Source organism: Thermobia domestica, chromosome 9 (assembly GCF_964235325.1).
Source record: "Thermobia domestica chromosome 9, izTheDome1.hap1.1, whole genome shotgun sequence".
Taxonomy (NCBI): domain Eukaryota; kingdom Metazoa; phylum Arthropoda; class Insecta; order Zygentoma; family Lepismatidae; genus Thermobia; species Thermobia domestica.
In genome coordinates, this window is record NC_137462.1 from 234517719 (window position 1) to 234540740 (window position 23022).

Consider the following 23022-nt stretch of genomic DNA (forward strand, 5'->3'; position numbering starts at 1 on the left):
TAACGTTGTTGTAACCTTCTAAAAGTTTCACTTCTCTTTCTGCTGCACCGTTTGTTATGTGGGTGAATTTAACTATTGTCTTTTCTTGAAGATAGTTATTGTTATTTGGCCATGAAATCGGATCACACTTAAGAAACCCTTTGCGTATTTTAAATTTCTCGAAGAAAATTTGCGTTTGCTGTAATAAAATCACTGGTTTCTCTTTTTTAAAAATATCATATCATTTCTTGCGTCAAACCTCTTTCATGCTTCAAGCTTTCAGATTATAGTTTTAATTCTTTCAACCATTTTCTGTTTATCCATTATGGTAATTCCATCATCAAAAAAACCTAATGCTACGTGTTCCTCCATCAAGTACCGGAATTGGCGTGACAATTTAGAAAGAGCCACTTCAGAAATTTCAGCATCCATTTGTCTATCACTGTACAAACCTCTTAGAAATTGCAGGTCTTGTAATGGTGAATGTGATACTTGCTCACGTTTAAGCCAAGCTTGAACACATAGTCGTATCAGAAAATGCAAACTCTCCGAAGACCCGTTTCTATTTGCTTCGTTAAACGAAATTATTGGCGAAAGAGAAATATTTTTAAATAGTAGATTTCTCTTCCCATCCACCTTACATGGTGAATTGCTCCAGACAAATGAAAGAAAACTCCTCAAGGAGGTATGCCACCCAAGAATATGATGGCCAGTTCTAAAAATTCCCTGTAATCTTCTCTGCGCTGTCCTGCTTCTAGGAGTTTGATAGCAAAATTCAACACTTCATTTCTTACATCGGAAATATCGTTCCTTACATAATCATCATCAATTCCTGGAATAAAGTTCGTGTATTTTATTTTAGACACTTGTTCTGAAAACACTTCAATAGGAGAACGTCCGGTCCAGATACAAACGAAACCCAACACTTATCAAATACTCATTTTAAAACTAATTCATAAATACTTTGTCTACAAGGAAGGTGAAGAAGTTTATTTTGGAGCTACTGCTCTAGCAGAATGCAAGCATCGTTGACATGACCCATATTGCAGGGAGTAGTGTCATAATAAACTATCTACACGAACTTTATCAAGTTCACTTTTTTAAAATAGTGCCAGATTTGTGCTTCTGGTAAAAGGCTAGCTCAAAGAGGTATGTCATATGGCCCTCTTTCTATTTGAAACTTTTGACCTGAATCCAAGATGGCGGATTTCAAGATGGCCGCTATTACAGTACTATACAAACTTAAGTATGTTTCTTCCTCTATTTGTATTATCCAGGGTATCTCGCATTTCGTTAAGCCGTTTCTAAATTATATGAGTTTATTCCAGATTTTTTTCCATATAGGATATATTGTAATAAGATTCAAAATTTTAAATCGCTTTGGCACTATTTAATATTATTCAATGAAGTTATTTTTTTCTTGGCTTAATTTACTCCCATATGGAACCATTTTAGAGGGTGAGACCAAAAAATATCGGAAATCAAATATTAAGGACAACCCTAATACCCTAATACCTATATATATATATATATATATATATATATATATATATATATATATATATATATATATATATATAGCGCCAAAATCGTAGGAGCAACCCATAGTTAGACCAGAAATACACTAAACTAATAGAATTAGATACAATTTCATTGATACCAGGCAGGGAATCTAAAAGAAACTTTTAGAACAAAGAATCGTAAATTTTGAAAAGCTAAAATTATTGGACATGAAGATAAAAGCAAACACTGCAGTTTTAGGTACATCCATAAAACCATTAGCAAACATAAAAGCATTAGCATCCAAGTCTATCAACCACACGCGTATATATTAAAGAAGCCGAACGGCAAAGTTCACGCGGATACGGATAATATTTTGAACAGGTGGAAAGACAATTTGAAAGTTTACTTAACACGCAATAAAAAATTAGTGTGTCAGGGGAAAGTAAATCCATACTTTATTTATTAACCAAACAGAAATAGAAACTGCTATAAAGGAATTAAAGAACTAAAGCCTCTTTATAAAGCAGAATTGCCTTTAGAAGTAATGCAACAGGTATGATCGTTCCATGATCGGTTTTCCGCATCATGACTTTCCTGGCCACAATTAGCAGAAATTGAAGCCGTTTCATTATTCGCCACGCTGTTCTGCCAAAAAGGCTGACATTTAACTCAGCGAAGGAAACTGGGAGTATAGAGCCGTACTTTTAATTGACAATATTCCTCTTTCAGAAGGGTAGGCAAATTGAAACTAAGAATCAATGACCACATAGAAAAGTCCACGTAACACAGATTCAATCTCCTCCTCAATGGCGTTTAGGGGATCACAACACAATATTACTCAACGACTAATATTCACTAGTCCTTGACGTTCCAATGAAACACGATGTTCCAATTTGATCTAGGTTGAATAGATTCGTTTATTTCTGATCATCCATTTCTACCTACAACGTGCCATTTTATAATTTTGTAGTGTTTCTAACTTCTCCGACTGCAAATGTAGATTTTGTTTATAGCAAAAGCGGACTGGTTTTTAATACTCTCCGACAGTTATATTCAGATTTATATATATATATATATATATATATATATATATATATATATATATATATATAATTCTTTTATTTAATTTCGAAGTATCAAACTGTGTGGATTACGATACTTGCCTTTACACATTGTTATCACTAAATATTGTTTCTATATCTCTCAGATGAGTTCGGGATTTTTGTGAGAAGGTGAGCTCGAACCCGACATTAATGAATTATTATCCATAAAAATACTTTATCTTTAAAATTTAAGAACAAAGACAGCGTGTGGTTGCCGTAACAACACACCGAGATGTCAATGGAGAGAACGAATGATACCACCCTAGCAGTCCCGTGGATATGTCCTCACCAATAACTAACAAATAAAATGGCATTTACAGATGCTTTTTTTTTTCAAATGATTGTCATATGGGAATAAACAAAACCCTGACTCACATACGAGACAGACCAAAATAGTGCATATCTTTATCAAGACTACTTTTTCACCTCCAGTCCAGGAGAGCAGTATTTGCAAGTGAGACGAAAGGGTAAACATATGAAGATAAAGGGTGATCGAATAAATTATTAATGAGGCTGCATTTCCAGGCCCTAGTCTTCACAAGGATGACGATGTACTGAATGAAATGACTTATTCCTGTCAAGTTTGAAACCTAGAGAATTGGAGTGACCTAGAATTCATGCACAAAACAAACACCACACTTAGTTACAATCGAATAAGTTTCTCCTGTCTTTTTTGTCGTCGTGGAGTGGACAGATCTTAAGTTTCTCCAGAAGTCCTATCGTTTTATGGCACGTTTGATATTGAATGTTACGTATATCACATGTCGTTAATATCTTACATATTTCTCTTTAACATCTTCCATATACAGTAAATCTTTCGTATTTTTAATGTTGCCAATCGTAGACAACACATGTGCCTATGAACATGTGTTTTGAACAGAAATGAAACCACGGGGGGAAATGGAGGTAAGTCAAGAAATGGTCGAAATGTGCTAACAGCAGAATTATGTATTCTGAAAGGTGTAGTTTGCATGGACTAATTCCACAGTGAGAAGAAGGCTAGTAACTAAAGAATTTAATGCTAAAGATTTCGCGTACAAGGTAAAAAGGAGTTAAGTCAGTGGAAAATATGGTAAGTTATAAGAAAACTGACTTGCCTCCTTTCTCGCCTCCAGTCTTTCTTCAAACATTTGTACCCCGTTTTTCTTGACTACTTTCTATCGGGTGAATAGTAGAAGATCTATTATGTAAGAAATTTAATTGAAAATACATAACTTCCTTAATTCCAAGTTTGCATTTCGTACATGCTCCACAATATTGAAAATAGTTTTAATGCTTGATAATAAGTTAAAATCGTTTTAAAATAGCTCCGAAATAATAATGAAAGTTAAAATGGAGATTTTTCTATTTTCTTGTAACTAGTATATCTTAATTCTACATAATTATAATCAAACCTTTCTAATGTGCTTGTTTATGTTATGGAAGTAAGGAGTACCTGCTGTAATGACATACATACCTTGCAAACCACGATACATTTCTTTCCCCTAAATACTGAAAACCATGAAGACTTGACCGGGAACAGTATTCAGTGACATCTTGATTCAGCTTCTTTAGATAAGTCAAAATGATAGGTTTTAAACGATCTTTTGAAGTCTCTTTCACGTTCTCTGAACTCTCTAATGATAAGACTTGTCCTTTTTCTTCGTTATTGATTTCTTTTTTCGACAATTTCAGTTCCTAAAATTCGAGAGAAGTACATTGTATGGTTATTATCTTTGAAATTATAACAATAATAATAATAACCTCGTAATTGAAGGGTTACATTCTCAATTTTAATTTGAAAGATCAGCAATTGATTCTCATTAAGAATAATTTCCATTTTATATAGCCCCTTCCATGATTTTCTCTCTCTTAATACTAACACATCGAAAAACGTTGAGAAGAAAGTTCTGTTTTATGAATTTCTAAATCTGATTAATAAAGTTAGAATATGTTTGCAGTAGAACACAAAATTGTTTTCAATCATTATAATCAAACTTAAGCTACGAGTATATAGAAAATGCCAGAAATATACTAAATAAATAATTACCTCATGCCGTAAGCGTCACTTGACAACCGATGGGCAACTAGCGACATCTCGCCAAAAATTGGCGGACCCGCAGCGACGATCCGCGGTAGCGCCACTTCCGTTTTGAAAATTATACCACCAGCTGCAGAGACGAGACGAACCGCAAGATTATTCCATCAAAATATATTAAATCTTCTATATGCGTGATTTGTTTACATTAAAGTGAGTATAAAAAGCACTTAAAAAGGTATACCGGAATAGGCGCGAACCACCCACCTTATGATTACTAAGCGCGTGTTCTTCCGACTACGCCACGGAGACGATTAAGAAAACCTTGCTTATAGAGGATTAAATCGTTGAGATCTTTCTAATTTGGCCAATCAGAGTGCTCCTTTAACAGTGTATATTCGAAGATAACCGTTTGGTATCAGATAAAATGCGTTCGTCATGTAATTTTATAATAAAATGACGCACGTCTGTTTACTTTATTTCATAGTTTTCCCATATTCACTTTCTAATGATCGGCGACAGTTGTTATTCGAATTCATACAATTATACGGACTCCTCTCAAGATTTTTCACTTCATAATATAGAGGCAGAGGTTACTCTTGACCCCCTGAGCTGAGTTTAGGGACAATTCGCCAGGAAAATATAATATATAATAATAACCGCAAGCACATGACTGCGGATGGTTCGTGTTGGACCCTTCGCAATTCTCCGCGACAAATCGAAGGAGCACGGACCAAAATGTAGTCCTCGCAAGTTTGGGGTGGTAGCTTCAACACCCTATATCTGTTTCGACTCGACGAAACTCTGCATCCAGTGGCACACCAGCGCCAATCCTTCAACGCGTTGCTATATCGACGACCGACATTTACCAGCAAGTGGGCTACTATACGTTTACTGCATGAGGTACGTTCTTTCTATTAAACTTTTTGTCATACTAGAATACAAAATTATACCTCACTTGTAGTTTTTAGTTCGAACCTCTGTTGTTTCGTAGTAGTTACAGGAACACTTTCCAGTCTATTCTTTAGTGTTTGTGATCAAACGTACATATTTTGCACAAACGTTCTTGTACGTTTGATAATGTTATCATAGCGTGTAGTTGGCTAAATACTGAATGAAGAGATTCAATACTCACAAAGAAGTAGAAAAATCTTAGGTCCAAAAGCATAGTCTTAACTGCATAATCATCCTGTATTTGTATTTTATAAGTTATATATATAATTATATGGATGTATACGTTACATTTGTAAATTCACATCCAATAAGTGTTATAAACAGGTTAGCAGTTAAGGATTAATAACGAGTGAGTGTAAATTATGCTGAATCTTTGTCTTTCTTCGGTAGTCCATGAAATGTCATGTTGAAAAACAACCTAAACTTTTTCGGGCTTCAAACGTCCATCTCATGAGTATCACTTTCAAAGACTAGAGAAATGAAAACTGCACTCACTACCTGATGTGTTACTGAAGTCGTCTTTGGTTGCAACCATACACTTCTGTCATCGCTCTGCTAACCATTTATTCTGTAACAAAAGATGTCAGGAGTTTCAGATCCAAATAAGTTCTTGGTCGCAAGCTGTACTTACCGACATTCAGGAAAGTTCTACCTGCTATGACGTAATCGAGATGTTGGGCGAAGGCTACTCAGTGGAAAAGACTTTAAGAGAATACAGAGAGTGAGAAGGCGTTAAACAATCCAACTCATAGGTAAGATTTGATATGGTCTTTTCGGCAATATGTGAGTGACACGAAGAAGACAATATTTGTTGACCATTTCAGGATTGGATTTGTTTCTCATGGATGTCACTAACGAACAATCTGTAGTGATGTGTCAAATCGGCAAAGGAAGACATGCTGAACCATTCCATCGTAAACCACTGTAAAAGGAAAACAATATATTCTGCTAATTTTGGAAATCGTCCGGAACCGTCCAGATATCCCGCATACTCAGAAAATTGGACACCTGTAGACGACTATTCTTGTTGAGAACTGTCATGTGCATTTATAACTTTAACTTTTTCTCTTTACTGATTCCAGGGAGCATCAAACGACAGCGACATTATATATGGTGTACTCGTCTGTAAATGCACAAACACTCTTCCAAGGACCCACGTTGGGGGTTATCCTGAGGAGCTCACCAGAATATTTTGTTAGTCCGTGACTGCGACGCACAATAATGTTACGTCGCGGAACCCAACTTAACAAACCAATTCTGTTTGGTACGTTCATTTACCACTAGAAGCGTTTAGGCACTGTTGATGATTTTTAGGTCAAATTCAGAGTCGGTCTCAGACGACTTGCCGCCCCGTGAAATAGTATCATTAGCAGCCTCCTTCTCTAGAAAGAATAAACCTTACAAGCCATGATTTGAAGTGAATTATCCTATCATAGTTCTAATGAAAAGATAAGATTAACTGAGTAATAATTACGTGATGATTAACTGAGTAATAATAACTGAGTAATAATGACGTGATGAGGAAAAAGAAGAAAAGCAAGTGTTAAAAGTCGATGAAAACCTACGAAGTTATAGTATGGTTGTCGGTGATTAACCTCGAACTTCAAGAAAGTCTTTGCATCATGATCGTGAAAGGAGTACATTCCTGGGCGCCATACAGTGGATGGTTTTGCACCAGCTGAAAATCACACATTTCAATCATACAAATGCAATATGTTGCTTCTTTAAAGTTCATTCCCGTTACAACCACCACACTTCTTAATATTTATATTCAGTGCTACTCATTGTGATGATCACTTGAAGAATCATACGCCAGTCTAAAATTCGTATAATGCACTATTTTTTTACAATAATTGTAACTTTTCTTCACAATTCAGTAATATATATCTATTTATTATGGCGTCTCACATGATTATACATTACACGTATTTTTATACATATTCTAGTCATTTAACAAGTAAAAGAGGCACAACCTAGAAAAAGTCCTACCAAGCTGGAAATTGTGTCATTCGACGCTATGTAATGTGCTGAATAACATACTAAACCTCACCGAAATTCACCTTGGGGAAATCTCTAAAGGGTGGTTCAAAATTGTTGATATTGTGAAATATGACTACGTAGTAACTGAGCGAAAAAAAAATACTCCCGAAACATAGAAACAAATCCTAAAATGCTGAAAATAGCGCCATTCGATTTATATTTTTTGCTAAATAACATATTAAAATTCTACCAAAATCAATCTTGGCAAAAAATGTACAGGGTGATTCAAAATTTAATGAAATCAAAAGAATAGTATTTATACTCGCGCTGACAAAATGGAATGAATAATCTAGAGATAAATCGTTAAGCGCTAGAGATGATATGATTTTATTATTTCTATTGTGCTGAATAGTATGTTAAAACCTATAGTAACCGAAACCATTTTGGTGAAGATTGTATAGGGTGGTACGAAAATAACTGAAATTGAAAAAATGGGCACATTCCCTATTTATTCATAAGCTAATGACAGTACAATAGTCTTATTTTTTAACGTTATTAAGCTTAAAGTTTCATCTTAGAATTTCTGTTTATAATACAGAAAAATCTACTACGTAATATTAGTGTTTATGATATGTCTAATAAGCTTTATGGTACTATGTTGATGCTAATGCAACCATTTTTACTTGTTTCAGATAAAACCACTACGAATGAAGCGTGAGACTGACCAGCATGGATACATACAACTGAAACAATTCTAACCGAAGCAAAAATGTGTGCATAATCTGCGAACACCGTGGATTGTGTCGTTATTGTGACGGAAAAATGACTTAGAACTATTAAATCATTTGCAGAAGAACGAAATGACATCAAGCTTCTGCATCAATTAGAATGGATATCACAGTCAGAATTGCATGTTAAAGTCCATGAGTCTTGTAGAAGGGATTGTATTAACTCTCGACGAATTCGTAGTCCTGGAAGATATTCTAAAGAAACTTCACTAGCCAATTAACAAGCGGTTGCTCTCAGAAGGTGAACCACTCAACTGGGAGACTGACTGCTTCTTTCGTTGTGAGTCTTACATTGATCTTCGGTATCCAAATCGTATAAAATTTAGGCAAAGCTCAAACCATACATTTTCGTGATTACATACTTGAAGTATGTACAGAGATAAATGGAGAACCGAAGTTTCAGAAAGAGTCAATCAGTGTGTAGATTTCATAGCGGCTGATGCTGTGTATCCAAAAGATGTCACGAAAGATTCCTTTGAAAGCTACAATAAAAACAAAAACAGGGATCCCTAAAGTGCTACCGTCAACACTTACTAAATCTAAGCAGGAAAATAAGCTTCCAGGTCGTCTCAAAGATTCAGAAATGATGAGTGCCTTTGAAGGTCTTTGTGATTGGATGGAAAGTGATATTGAATCGCATTATATGACTATAAGTGATCTTCACGTAAAGATGTGTGAAATAGTGGGACATACAAACGTTTATTCGCCTAAAAGATTTGAACGAAAGTTATTAGAGCATTATAAAGAACATATTTTAGTCAGTTCCAGTCAGGGAAACCCAGACGTAGAATGCTTGCGAGATATGGCAACATTTATTATAAATGAGATGTGGCATAAGAGAAAACAAGATAGCCATGAAGAGGATACCACACGTATAATAATCACAACAGGAAAGGTCATTAAGGCTGACATCCGGGAAATGAAATTTAACCTATTCATGTAATGAAGATATTTAAAAAAGGGAAAAAGGAACTCAGTACGTACTCCAATCATTGCATACCTTTCTGAAGCGCTTCACGTCATCAAAAGTGAAAGAAGAGTCGATTTGCCAATTCATATTGTACGCAACCAGACCACGTTCTGTAATACCGCTAATAATGTTTGGCTGGGGTGTGGAGGTGGACCATGTATTTGGGTCAATCAATGGATTCGATATCAAATGAATCCAATAAGCTGGGATTCTTTGTTCCTTATTCGGAAATTGTGAAATAAAAGCAGTGTGTGTTGGCATCTATTAGTGAGGAGAGCATTGTGAACGAGTTTTCTCCTTCAGATTTTGTGCAGTTTTCAGCGGATAACATAGATCACAATATCCAAAATCTTTTTAAATTTTTATAACACTTTTCTTATTAAAATAAGATGAAAATAATACTCAAAAAAGTTATTTACTTACTTTTGTGCTGATAATAATAATAATAATAATAATAATTATTATTATTATTATTATTATTATTATTATTATTAGTAGTAGTAGTAGTAGTAGTAGTAGTAGTAGTAGTAGTAGTAATAGTAGTACTATGAGGAGGAGGAGGAATAGGAACAGGTTAGGAGCCCCGCAGGGCTCGTTTTGTTCAACCTTGACCCCCATGATATAAAGTTTGTGACCAACTTAAACCAGCTGGATAGGATAGCGCGTAAAACAACTGGCTAGAGTAGCGTGCGAAAATAAAAAGTACTTCCGGAAGTATTACTTTCCCAAGTGGGTCCTTCTCCATTATACCTTGACATATATTTTATTCGTTCTTCTTCTTTTATTTTGAAGCTAGTGCTTGTAAAAATAGCACTTCTGCCCTAACTAAATAAGATAAACAAAGTTATCGCTATACGATCACCTATGTAACATAATGAAATAAATTCAAATACTGTAGTTTATACGTACCATTAAAATTGATTTCAATTTCTCAATTTCGTTCTGATGATGATCCACAGTTCTTGCGATGTCATGAATATCATCATGGTTCGAGTTTCTTTCTTCTGAAGCCTTCTGTATTAAAATGAATGTATAATATTTAAATTGACATTTTAAAATAAGAAATATGAGCAATTTTCGTTTAAATAAGATAGTAGTTGATTTATAAGAGTCAATTCAAAATTTATTATTATTACTAAAACATGTAATATCAGCATTTAATAATAATTTACTCTAATAATAATAAAATCGAAAGTTACTAGATCAATCGAAAGTTTTCCGATCTACGAGGATCCACTTTTGCATCAAAAATAGTCGGATATGGATTTTTATAGCTTAGTCTATCGATATGTGAAAATTGAAAACAAACACCAGCAAAGAGGTATCTGAGAAAATCCCCTGGACTTTTATTGCTTACATTATTCAACAACGCGTAATTACAAAAAATAATATATCAAGAGAACTTGAATAACCATCAAGGGATGACGACTCTATCTAAATATCTCAGAGAGCTTAGTTCTTGCATTAAGCTGAACAAATCACTTCGTTACACTAACTGTTACTTTATTGCATATTCTACGTATATTCTACGTACAGCCCTGACCACGAAGTTAGCACACACTGCTCTTGCTATTTCTTTTATTATAATGTTTTTTGTCCAACTTGAGCTGAACACTGCATGTACACTCATGTCCAAAATTATTGTCGCATGTCTATAAATATGTTGTAGTAGGAATATAATTTGATAACGAATTCGCCCTGTATTTCTTATAATGTTAGTATGTATATAATCGGCAAAGACATGTATGTGGCAAATTTCATGTCAAAAGAGCAGTAAATAAGAACCATGAAACGAAAATAAAGCTTTCTTGTCCATTTAGCAACCTTTTGTTTTACTCATTCTAATTTTCATATTTATAATTCTTCTCCTATGAAATTTGCCACAAACATACATTTCCCGAGTATATGTATTACAAGTACCCTGCAAAATCATTATCACATTATATTCTTACAAGAAGACAGTTATAGATATGCGACAATTATTTTGGATATGAGTGTACATATATGTTTAAAAGAAGTCTTCTAGTTGAATTATGTATTAATTTAAACCTAAATAACAACCAAGTATTTTCCTTTGACATTGTAAACATAGTGAACTTCCAAGCTGTAGGTGTGAATTTTCTACTGTACAAAGAAATGATAGATTTATCCGATTTAGTTTCAATAGACAAATGTGAGAGAGATAAGACATATTCTTTGGATACCAAAACTATGTAAAATAAAATATATCAATTGTTTGTTATCTTTATGAGTATGTTGTGTAGAAAATCAATACTTAAATCGAAAACTGGAATTTCTACAACTTTCAATGTAGAAACTAAAATGGGATCAAATATATGCTTAGTACAGTAAATTTATATCGAGAAGCAGTCTATTGCAACGTTTACTCTACACGGATCAATTTTGAAACCCGACGTATAGATTTTTACTTTGTACGATTTGAACAAAAATATTCAAAATCAAAATTTTGCGTTCTATTCCAACACTTATGCCTTTTAAGCTGAAGGAAAGAGAGGATAAATGAAAGGGATTGAATACAAGGTAATTAATGGAATCATAATGTAGGAGGAAGTGGAAAACTGTAAGAGACCTACTATAAATTTGTCTGGCCGGAAATCAAACCAGGGAACCATCGCACTAGATATGAGCTCTCAACCACTGAGCTCCCAACAAATAGGATTAGGCATGAATTAGAAGTCATTAAGTACATAGTGAATCAAATGTGTTTTTGCACTCTTTTGTTTTGAAACCTTAGAAGTAAAAGTAAAATCTGTTATAGGAAATGGTAGTATAGGAGGGCTGAAACTTGGAAGTAGAGATTATCCTAATATCCGGGAAACACAGTTCCAGATATACTATAGAGGACTATAAGAAACGATACCACAACTGACGTTTAATATTGACAGCACAGTTATGTACATGATCGTGAAATTTCGACAAACTGGTACTGTAGGAGATACGTCACGAAGTTTCCACTGATACAGAGAACAACGGTTCTAGTATCGTTTGTGAAAAGGCCAAATGCAGTAATCGCTGTTTCTCATTGTAAAGTAGTATCAACCAATCCTCCATGATCTGAATATAGCTACCAATCACTGGCATTCGTATACGGTGTGGTATGTAATATAAAATAAATGAGCATGACATTATATATATATATATATATATATATATATATATATATATATATATATATATATATATATATATATATATATATATCAGTAGAGTCCTGTACGTGGGTTAAAGCCTACACAAACTGGATACATCTTTTACGCCTGGCATACTATTCAGCGATGATATCTATTTCTGTTTCAATCAGGATGTTAATCGCCATTATTGTAAGTGCTGATATGCGAGTAATAAGTACTGGTTTGACCCTAGTAAAGGACAGAGCCCAACTAAGTTAATGATCTGGTGTTGCATATCACACACTCGCATAATTCGCCCATTTTTCATCGACGCTATCTTAACGACGCAATAGTACCTAACATAAAACATGTATTTTCTTCAATTCTGAGCTCAGACGGCAACTTTCTTTCTTATTTCAACACGATGGCTTTGTTGTGTCAATAGCTCGATGCACAACTCCCAGGGAAATGGATTGATTGCCAGGTCCTGCTAATTTCCCAGATCACCTAATGTAACGATTCTTGACTTCTTTCTTCTAATTCATCAGAAGTAGATGGTGTATATTGAGAAACCGAGCGAAATGTGACACGAAAATAAATTCTGATCTCATGTGACCACATTTCACTAGATATTATCTTCCATGTGTAGTCTTAGTACACACGACGATTACGATTTTACATTATGTAGAATGATCACCACATAGAACATGTGTTGTAGAGAGACGTTTGTAGGCGATTTTCAACATTTGGTGACTTACATCCAAACTATACACGATGTGAAAGAAACAATTAAATCTTTGAAATCCATAGCTCATGTTGATGTAATCTGAAATGCAACCTTCGTTCCAAAATCAATAGTTCCTCCGTTTCAAAATCAAAATCGTGTTCACCAATCAATTTTCGTGTGGGGACCGTTTACAAAATGGCTACAATTTAATTTAATTTAATCTAACCTATCTCTTTAATTTTACCTGTATTTGGATAGGAAGTGAAACAACTGCCAAAATATTTGCACAGGAAGGTCCCATAAGTTGTCGCTAAACTCTCATTGCCACATAGCAAATCTGATAGAGCATTATGAGGAATGAAAATGAGCAAAATTTAAGGGGTGCTATGGACCAGAAGGATAGGAGCTACGGGGCTTCAAATTTGAATATACAAAATAATATATCATTGAATTATGTGCGTTTAAAGTAAATATCTTGAAATCCGTTAAAACGATCAAAACATATGTTACACAATATAATGAGAATGAAATGTCCTATCTAGAACCACAAACAGTGTTGCGATAGATGAAGCAGTGTTTCCAACTCTGCATTAAAAATATTTTGTTGAAATAGCACCATATACAAATTTGCACATATTTAAAATGCACTGTAGTCACTGAACATAACAGTGAAATGTAGTGGTAGAGTGTTGTACACTATTGGAGCTACGTGTGCTGAAAATGCACAATGGAGAAGTCAGATATGTGGCAACAGATGGTAATAAAGGAATCTTGGTCTAATACTATGAATTTAGTTCAAATGCATAACACCGATATTATAACATAGCAAAATGTTAGCAGTGTCACAAAACATTTATGCGTTTGAATAACTAAATTGAGTGATGCCATTTTTATGTCCTGTGTTAGCTTCGAAGCTATATAGGACAGAAATTACAGTGTGAAGTGGGATCCGAACCACTATAAAAGAGAAAGATAACAATGAAATGTAAGGCGAAAAGTAAAACAAAAACATGTTCGAGTCGGGATTAGAACCCGCGATCACTAATATGTCGGTTGTCTAGCCTTCTAGACCTCACGTCTGTCCGGGCCGACTAAAAACGAAATGAGGTAGTAATAATATAATTATATTTTCAATGTGAATATGTTAATATTAAATTGTACAAACATAATCATACGGTATGTAGGGCAGAAAGTAAAAGAATATGTAACTTAACACGGAAGACATAAATCAAGACGGTACTGTTCCAAATGTTGACAAGACAATCTGAAGAACCAGTTTACAGAATTAGAAAACACGTGTTTCTTTCTTCATGTGTATCATTTTGTTTTCGCGAGTTGTCTGCTTATCCACCGGCGTTACAAAAGTATGTACAAAACCCTCACTTGTTTCTGATGCATACCTTTATTAACCTCTGCTGCCACATATCAGAATTCTCCATTATACATTTTCGCACACGTAACTCCAACTGTGTGCAATACTGCACCACTACACTTCACTGTTATGTTTAGTGATAATAGTGCGTTTCAAATTTGTGCGCATTTGTATATGATGCTATTTCAAAGAAAATACTTTTATGCTGAGTTGGCAACACTGTTTCGTCTATGGCAACACTGCTTGTGGTTTTCGATACGAAATTTTGTACTCATTATATTGTTCGTCTTTCGGTTTGATTGCTTTAACGGCTTTCAATATATTTACTTTAAACGTACATAATTCCATGATATGTTATTTTGGATATTCAAATTTTGAAGCCCCGTAGCTCCTATCCTTCTGGCCTATAGCACCTTAAATTTTTCTCATTTTCATTTCACATGATGCTCTATGAGATGTGCTATGTGGCAATGAGATTTTAGTGATAACTTGTGGGACCTTCCGTGTTAGTCTCAAAATACATGTGAGAATTCAATTTTGTATCCATTAAGGTATGACGATATGTATACTCTACTTTGTTTAAAATGCTTATTTACTTCTCATAGATAATAGTGTATAATCGAGAGCATTCATCAAATACAACAATCCGTAAATATTTCGTCTTACCTGTATCAGTGGCCTTATATTTTTCGAAAGTTCTTCCTTGCTCTCGGTTTCTTCTATAGTAAAAATATTTTCTTTATTCTCCATTTGTCCTTCATCTCCATTTAGTATTGCAATAGCGGTCTTTTCAGTATTTTCCATAATTTCTTTATCTTCAACTGCGGCAATCAGTTTATCTATATTATGAGAACGACTTTTTAATAAACATATTACTGAAATGAATTAATATACATTTAGACGTTAATTGATTTAATTACAATAGTTACAGATACATACACGTTAATCCATTTTATATCGAGAACTTGAACGAACAATAAGAATTTCAGAGCAGGTTTGGAAATGACCTGTGTGGAAAGGTGCCAACTCAATATTCATCTAGGAGGAGCCTTGGTAAATGCTCAGACATAGTACTCATACACTAAACTGCTCTGGGATCTTCCTTACTAGCTTTAACATTTACTAGAGATCTCTAGAACTAGTAATTATTGGTATTTTCATTTTCTTACCTTTCGTATCTATAATAAGTTTAATTTCTTCATAATATAATACTCCATTATATGTTTTTGTTGCAAATAATTCCCGTTCTCTGATTATTCAGAATTTTCTTAATTACGTGTTAAAGATGAATACTGTATGTGGGATGATCCTCATTCTCCGGTTTGACCACTTCAGAAGCTTAACTATATATACAGGTAGTGTGGCCATGAGACGAGACCTTTGGGGTTGTCTCATCTCGTCGTGTGAAATAGTCTCGTCGCCAAAACATAGGCTAGTTTCGTGTCATGTTTGGGTCTCGAAGCCTGTGCATGGTTTCGGTTGTCGTGTCGTCTCCCAGAACATTACAAGACAATAAAGGGAAAAATACTAAATGCAAGTCGAGATCCAAACAAACCTTAGAAACTACCATCGCGGAATTCTTACGTTAGCCTTCGCTTTATACAACTGGGTAGTATTGCTACGAGACGAGAGGGACATTAAGGCTGTCGCATCACGTCTCCTTACAACACTGACGCGTGTGTCGTTTCGTAAATAATAGATCGCTCTCGTTGCGACGTTTTCGCTCATTGTTGAGACTAGACGAGGCATGAAAAAGGACTCGTCTCGTGGCAACACTGCTGAAAGTGACTGCACATTTGTTTGTAACGCAGATAGTGAACATTAATATCAGAAATGAAAGATTTATGGAGTACACAACGCAACTTGAGGCTCTGTTGCACAGACATACTATCGAGTTCTGTGCAGTGATGCAAGTCAACTTTTACTTCGGTTGACGTCTGCAACTGAACGAGTTCGTTTCCATTTTTTGTAACAGAGCTTGGAGAAAGTGGCGAATTCAAATGTTGTGTGTGACCTTTCAGGAAAAACCTTCACAATATGAGTGACGTTTCTGCAATGTGTAACAAACTATTTCGAAACATGACACGACGTAAAAAACAAACTGTGAAACAGTTTAAAGTGAGTGAAAGAGTACACAAGAGACTGAAAATATTCAATGCAGATGTCTGCGAGAGGTGTTATAAGAATTACCGCGGAATCCACGAGTTAGTGACGGACGCTTGGATTTCAAGTTAGCAAAGCACACAGTCTTCCACTGGTAACTTACTCAGGACGCGATGTCTGAGCTGAGCAATAATAGTGGCAGTACAGGTTCGGAGTCAGTAGCCGATAACGATGAAGAGTTTCACATTCTGTCTTCATCGCCTTCAAAGGTAAAGTCTTTGGTTATTTTTGATGTAAAATGTATTATGTCTACGAAACGATATTTTTTATTTGCAAGTCGAAGACACAACGAAATCGCGTGACGTTGGCTGCACGGCAACATGCATTTCGAGAATTTCGAATTTACATCCTAAAGAATAATCGCTGCTATCCAACTCATTATCTGAACAATCGAATTCACATCCACAGCTTGACATCGAATATTATTTCGACCACAGACACAATTCCAGTCCCTCATTATACATTACTTAACAGTACACCACAGCAAGTGAATGTTGCGCAGCTGACAATTATGGCAAAGCTGGCTCAGAGTCTGTTACGTGATAGCGAGTATTACGACCTCACATGTGTATCGAAACAAAACTTTCATGAACTTGTAGGGAAACTGAATTCGTTGAAGCTGAGAAACATATCACGAGAAACAGCACTATTCAGCTACCTCTGTAACATTAGAACGGATCTAAGTTACCGTCAATTTATTCATGTCCTTGCTGTTCCTACGTCAGTTCACCGTTTACGTATTTTCACCTTAGTTAAAAAGGTGACATTGTTCCTAATTATCTCGGATGTGCACTCTAGAATTGTGAGAATATTTGCAATAAAATAACATCTGACGTTCTGAAGCAATTATTAGAAGCAACTGATGAGATCATTTTTATTGCAGATAGAACGTGCGCTTATCACCAAAAGAGTTTGAATTACAGTTATTTAAAAGACTCGTTCGCACTGCATAAGCACGCGCATCTTTGAAAACCATTTACTTTAACGACAAATACCGGCTACATTGTTGATACATATGGTCCTTTCACAGCGAAACAAAGTGATGCAGATATTTTCAGAAATATTCTCTCCTCAGATGATGAGATCAACAATCTGTTTATATGTAACGACATTTTAGATCTGGACAGAGGATTTCGAAATGTAAAGGAGACTCTTGAAACTCGCGGCATTTGAGTTTTAATGCCAGCCTTTAAGACCAAACAAAGTCAACTGTCTTGTAAACATGCGAATTCATCGGGAATTCTCACAAAGCTACGATGGACAGTGGAAGCCCCTCATGGGGTGCTCAAAATGAAATTCAAGATATTGCAGATATCGTACAACAACAAAGAGTCCCATAGAGTACGAAATTACTTTCGACACGCTGCTGTCATACATGAGATGTTTGATACTTTCTGATCAAGGGAAATCAACCACAATAATTGAGACCATGAAGTCTACCACGGTTGAGGAAAACCCATTATTTGAGTACCTTAAATAGAACAATCTACTGACAGCACGATCTGGTTACAGGATTTTACGTGATACAGACTTCTCAAACTTTCCCGTTTTCTCAATTGAAGACCTTCAAATATTAACTACCGGTATCTATCAGCTCGCTCAGGCTATCTGCTATTTAGCTAGACACATCCAAAATGGTGTCGTCCGTATTAATGGATTCCAATTACAACATGGTCTCTTTCGGGTCAAGATACATTCTCGTTTCCGTTTAGTCAAAACATACACAGTTTTCATTAAGGAGGATGCCAAGAAACCGGGTTTAAGTGCGATAGAAGGACATGTGTGTAATTGTGTAAATGAACTTCGCCCACTTGGATGTTGTTTGCATGTGGCTACTGTTATTTATTATTTTAGTCACGCTAGATATGAATCTGTATAAGCGGAGCGAGCAAGATCTTTCTCCTCATTGTTTACTTTCACGCCACCAATAGTGGCTGAGGATAGTGAGGGCGATGATACATAAACAGTACATATCCATTTCAATTAACAAATATATTTCTCGCCTGCGACCAGGATACATTCCAACCGGTTTCAACATTCCCAATGACCGTTACCGACCACCTATGTCCACGACTGATACTTTGCAGCTACTTTCAGTTGTGTTGCTACGACAAGAGTCCTATTTCATTTATCGTCTCGTCTCGACAACACTTCGAGACGAGACCGCTATATTATTTACTTGACGAGACACGTGACAGTGTTTTAAGGAGACGAGATGCGACTGCCCGAATATCCCGTTTCGTATCGTAGCAATACTACCCAGTTCTCTAAAGGAAAGGCTAACGTAAAAAATAAGCGACGGTAGTTACTCAGACTTGTTCGGTTCTCGACTAGCATATAGTCAGTTTTCCCTTCATTGTCTCCCGACTTTTGTCTCGTAATGTTCTGCGAGACGACACGACTCGACACGATAACCGACCACAGGCACAGGCTTTGAGACAAAGACACGAGACGAAACCACCCTATACTTTTTGCGACGCGGCTGCTTCATGCGACGAGACAACACAACTCCAAATGTCTCGTCTCATAACCACACTACCTATATATAGGTAACCCTATGGCCTATGATTTGTTCAAGCTTCTTTGAAGCATAGATGCCTGCATCACACTGATGTGTTCCAATAGACCGCGATCATAGGCCTGATAGTTTATCCCTACGCTCTCTTAATATTGTGTTATTGTTGTGCAGCATTGATGACTTACAATACTTGATATCACTATGACCCGAATATAGCGACTATTAACGTTAACTATATAACTTCTACGCAGGTGTAATGGAAATGTATGACTGAGAACTGAGAAGCCAGACAGTGTCATAATTAGAGGGGGTATCTGGGGGCACATCACCTTCAACATCATCTCACTTCAGTTGCTTGCAAACGCTCACCTTTGAGTCTAGATTTTTTTTCTTGCATTATGTTATACTCGTCATGTAGTTCAAACTAAGCAAGATAAACATATATCGCAGTCTTCACGTTTTGTATATATGCGCATGCGCACAATTATTTGCGCATTATTCGCAGTTCTGCGCAGGTGCAGACAATTCGTTTTAATTTCGTTTTAAAGCTATCATGTATCTACTATGGCTTGTAAAGTTTGCTTGTTCTCGGTGGAGCTGTTCGTGAGATATCACGACAAATATCATCTTTAATGAATCCACTGTATCTCAGAAACTACAGCATTTTAGACAAATTCCTGCTACGTACATTAGTTTTGCAAGGTTTCCCCATTAGTCTACCAAGTTTGATCAAAATCGGTTGTTGTGGCTCAGAACCTTTATGGATATGTCACAGACCCTTTTCTTCAAATATTGGCATTGTGAGTCTTGAGAGCAAAGTTGCTCTAATGTAGTCATCTCTTTTTTCTTGTCTCCGCACTTTTCTTGCAGACTCCATGACGAGTTTGACACATCTTTCAACTTCCTTGATACGGCATGGAAAATTTAACAAGTCAAACATATGAGCAGATTTGTCAAGCATAAGTGAAAAGACAATTTCTCTTCTCAAGTTTTCGAATACTGAAGAGGGCGACAGCTTACATTTCCTCCAATCTATCATCTCACTATTGTCCGTGGCATCAAAATTGATTGAAGGTGCCATAAAAGTTCTAACAGAGCAATTCAGATAAGACAGTGCGCTCCAGATGTGGCTACAAGAGATCCTGGACCTGTCAGTTACTTCCGATGGCTGACATGTGCAAACCGGGTCTGTACATTTCTCAAAGAAATCCTACTGATGAGCTCAAAGTGCTTGTAAATTGCATTATAAAGGCATATACTCCTGTCTGGTTAGACATAATGAGATATCAGTTAGTGAAATACAGAAATAAATATATTCTGAAGATAGTTCATACAACGAGACATTTACCAAACTACATTAAAAGAATCATCGATCCTGTGATTGAGAGAAACGCTTTCTTCTGTCATCCAGATGACACATTGTTAGTTACGACACTGGATGAAAGACAACACGTTCGACAGTTGGGGTACTGGAGAACGCTAGAAGCAAGAAACCATCCTATGGAGAAATCTGTTAGACCTTTCATGGTACCTTCAATAAATTTTTTGATACCACGGACCACAGTGAGCTGATAGATTTAAAAAATGTAACCTTTTCACTTATGCGTTAAAAAATTTGCTCATGAGTTTGACTTTTTAATTGTCATATTCCATGCCATATTAAGGAAGTTGCGAGATGAATCAAACTTGTCACAGAGTCTGCAGAAAAGAATGCGGACAAGAAAAAAGAGATGGCTGCATTAGAGCAACTTTGCTCTCAATACTCAGAATGCCAAAACTTGTTTTAAAAAATCTGAATTTAAGACAACGTCCTTGGCTAAATCAACATAATTTAGCACAGTCTAATTGGTAGGATGGGTGGTTAGGGTGAGGGTGGAACTCGAATTGCAGCCACCTCCTCGTGGTGAGTTCTGGCCTATTTCATGAAAAAAAACCTGAGAAATGGGCAAAGAGTTGCAAAATCATTATGAAAACAAAATGTATAATATCTCAAATCAACAAATTATTAACAAACATGAAGTCACACAACTAAATTAGAGTACTTAGATGCTGTAGAAATGAAAAAAGGAATGTGTATATTTCTTGCGTAAAGGTAAATTTTGGTTTTACTGTCATTTTGTTCAAATTGTAGGTTGTTTGACCGAACTGAGGATCCAAGGTGTGGTTTTTCTCATTGTTTTTCCATTAATTAGCACGCAAATACGCAACTGTTAAGCCCTATTAGAATTCGATACTCAGAAAGCTATATTTTTCGCTCCATCTTATTGCACAGGCCTCTAAAATATGGATGTTTGCAATACTATAGTGTTTAGTTTGGAAAACTGAATAATAAATATAATGTGTTAAGTTTATGATTAAAGTATAAGTATGAAATATATGATAACCTCATGTACTATCATTTGAAAAGTGTAACTTTAGGTTTGTAACGGTATTGTGTAATTTTTATATAATAACTTGTATATACGGGCGAAATGTGCTTTTAAAATATGTACAAGCTGTTGAAAAGGAAGAAGAAGAAAATATAAAGAGAAATAGATGTAATTTCTTTTCTGTTATTATGATTGATGTTGTGTTGTGATAGTGATATGATATGTTTTGTAAGTCGTCATCGCAACGGAAAGCATATAATATATAGAGAATCCATCTTGTATTATATACATGTACAACATTTAAAAGTGTGTAAATGTTTAATTTATTACATACTACAATAAAAAATGAAGTGTTTAGATGGATTTTGATAAAACAGTAATCTAGATTATATAAATATACGGACTCAGGGCTATAACGATATTTAAAATATGCAAAACAAGCATTAAGCTAATTACAAATTGGTATTTTTCATAGTAATACACATTTAGTGGTCGTTATAAATTGGTGGTTTGTCGCCTCAGGAATTCAGGAGATTTGTGAGAAGTTAAGTAAACAAACTCCTAAATATTAAAATGAGTGTTAATGAAAGTGAAAATACACTTGAAGTAAGTGTTAATATAGAAAAGATATCCTCAAAAATAGCTGATCTTTTCGAACAATTCGCTCTGTCAATGATTGAGAAAATAAACCCACTATTAGCACAAGATGTTGAGCATATATTGAAGCAGCCTTTACATCAAAATTCCGTAAAAGTAGTTGAAGCTACAGTTAATGAACATATAGAACACAGTGTAATTAATCAAGACAATGAGAATACTGAGAACGGTGGTTATTCCCAAGACAATCAGCACGCTTTACATCAAAATTCCGTAGAAGTTGAAGCTAAAATTATTGAACACATTGAGCAAAGTGCAATGGATCAAAACAACGAGAATGCGGAGAACGATGTTTGTTCCCAAGACAATCAGCACGATTCCAGAATATAGTCTCAATATTCCATCCAATGATAGCCCACAGACAAAGAGTGACTCACGTGTTTTTGATACTGTTCCTGTTTTGCAAATCCTTGAAGCAAATGGAAGCAAAGAACTTACTTCTGATGATGTTGCAAGGCTAAACATGGGAAGCAGCGATGATGAACAGGAGGGCAAGTGGAGAGATACGTACCGAGAAAAGACGACGAGATACACAAATGGAAGCCAAACGATCGGCGAAGAGAAGGATGGGTTGATAGAAGAGGAAAGAAGTCAGACAAAAATTATCCGCCTGACAGCGATGCGGCTATTTCTAAGAAGAAGGACAGTGGCACATCAGACGATCAGAGGAAGTCTTCATGAAACAGAAACCGTGATAGGACAAATTACCGTGAATATTATGGAAAGAACAAGTACAGCTCTGTTAAAAGACACGACATTTCGTCACCAGTCAAACGAATGAAAACTGAACC

At 35.5% G+C, this 23022-nt stretch overlaps 1 protein-coding gene across 1 annotated transcript in view; it reads right to left on the minus strand.

The window, feature by feature from the left end:
* The window catches only part of LOC145660616 (pickpocket protein 28-like), a 151376-nt gene extending 136019 nt beyond the window's left edge, over positions 1 to 15357 (minus strand). Inside the window, exons 1-3 of the mRNA XM_081725891.1 lie at positions 15191 to 15357; positions 10204 to 10308; positions 4042 to 4262 (exon numbers count right to left, since the gene is read on the minus strand). Coding sequence (XP_081582017.1) covers positions 4042 to 4262; positions 10204 to 10308; positions 15191 to 15328 — 464 coding nt within the window. The 5' untranslated portion in view covers positions 15329 to 15357. The remainder of the gene's footprint in view (positions 1 to 4041; positions 4263 to 10203; positions 10309 to 15190) is intronic.
* Positions 15358 to 23022: the final 7665 nt, after the last annotated feature.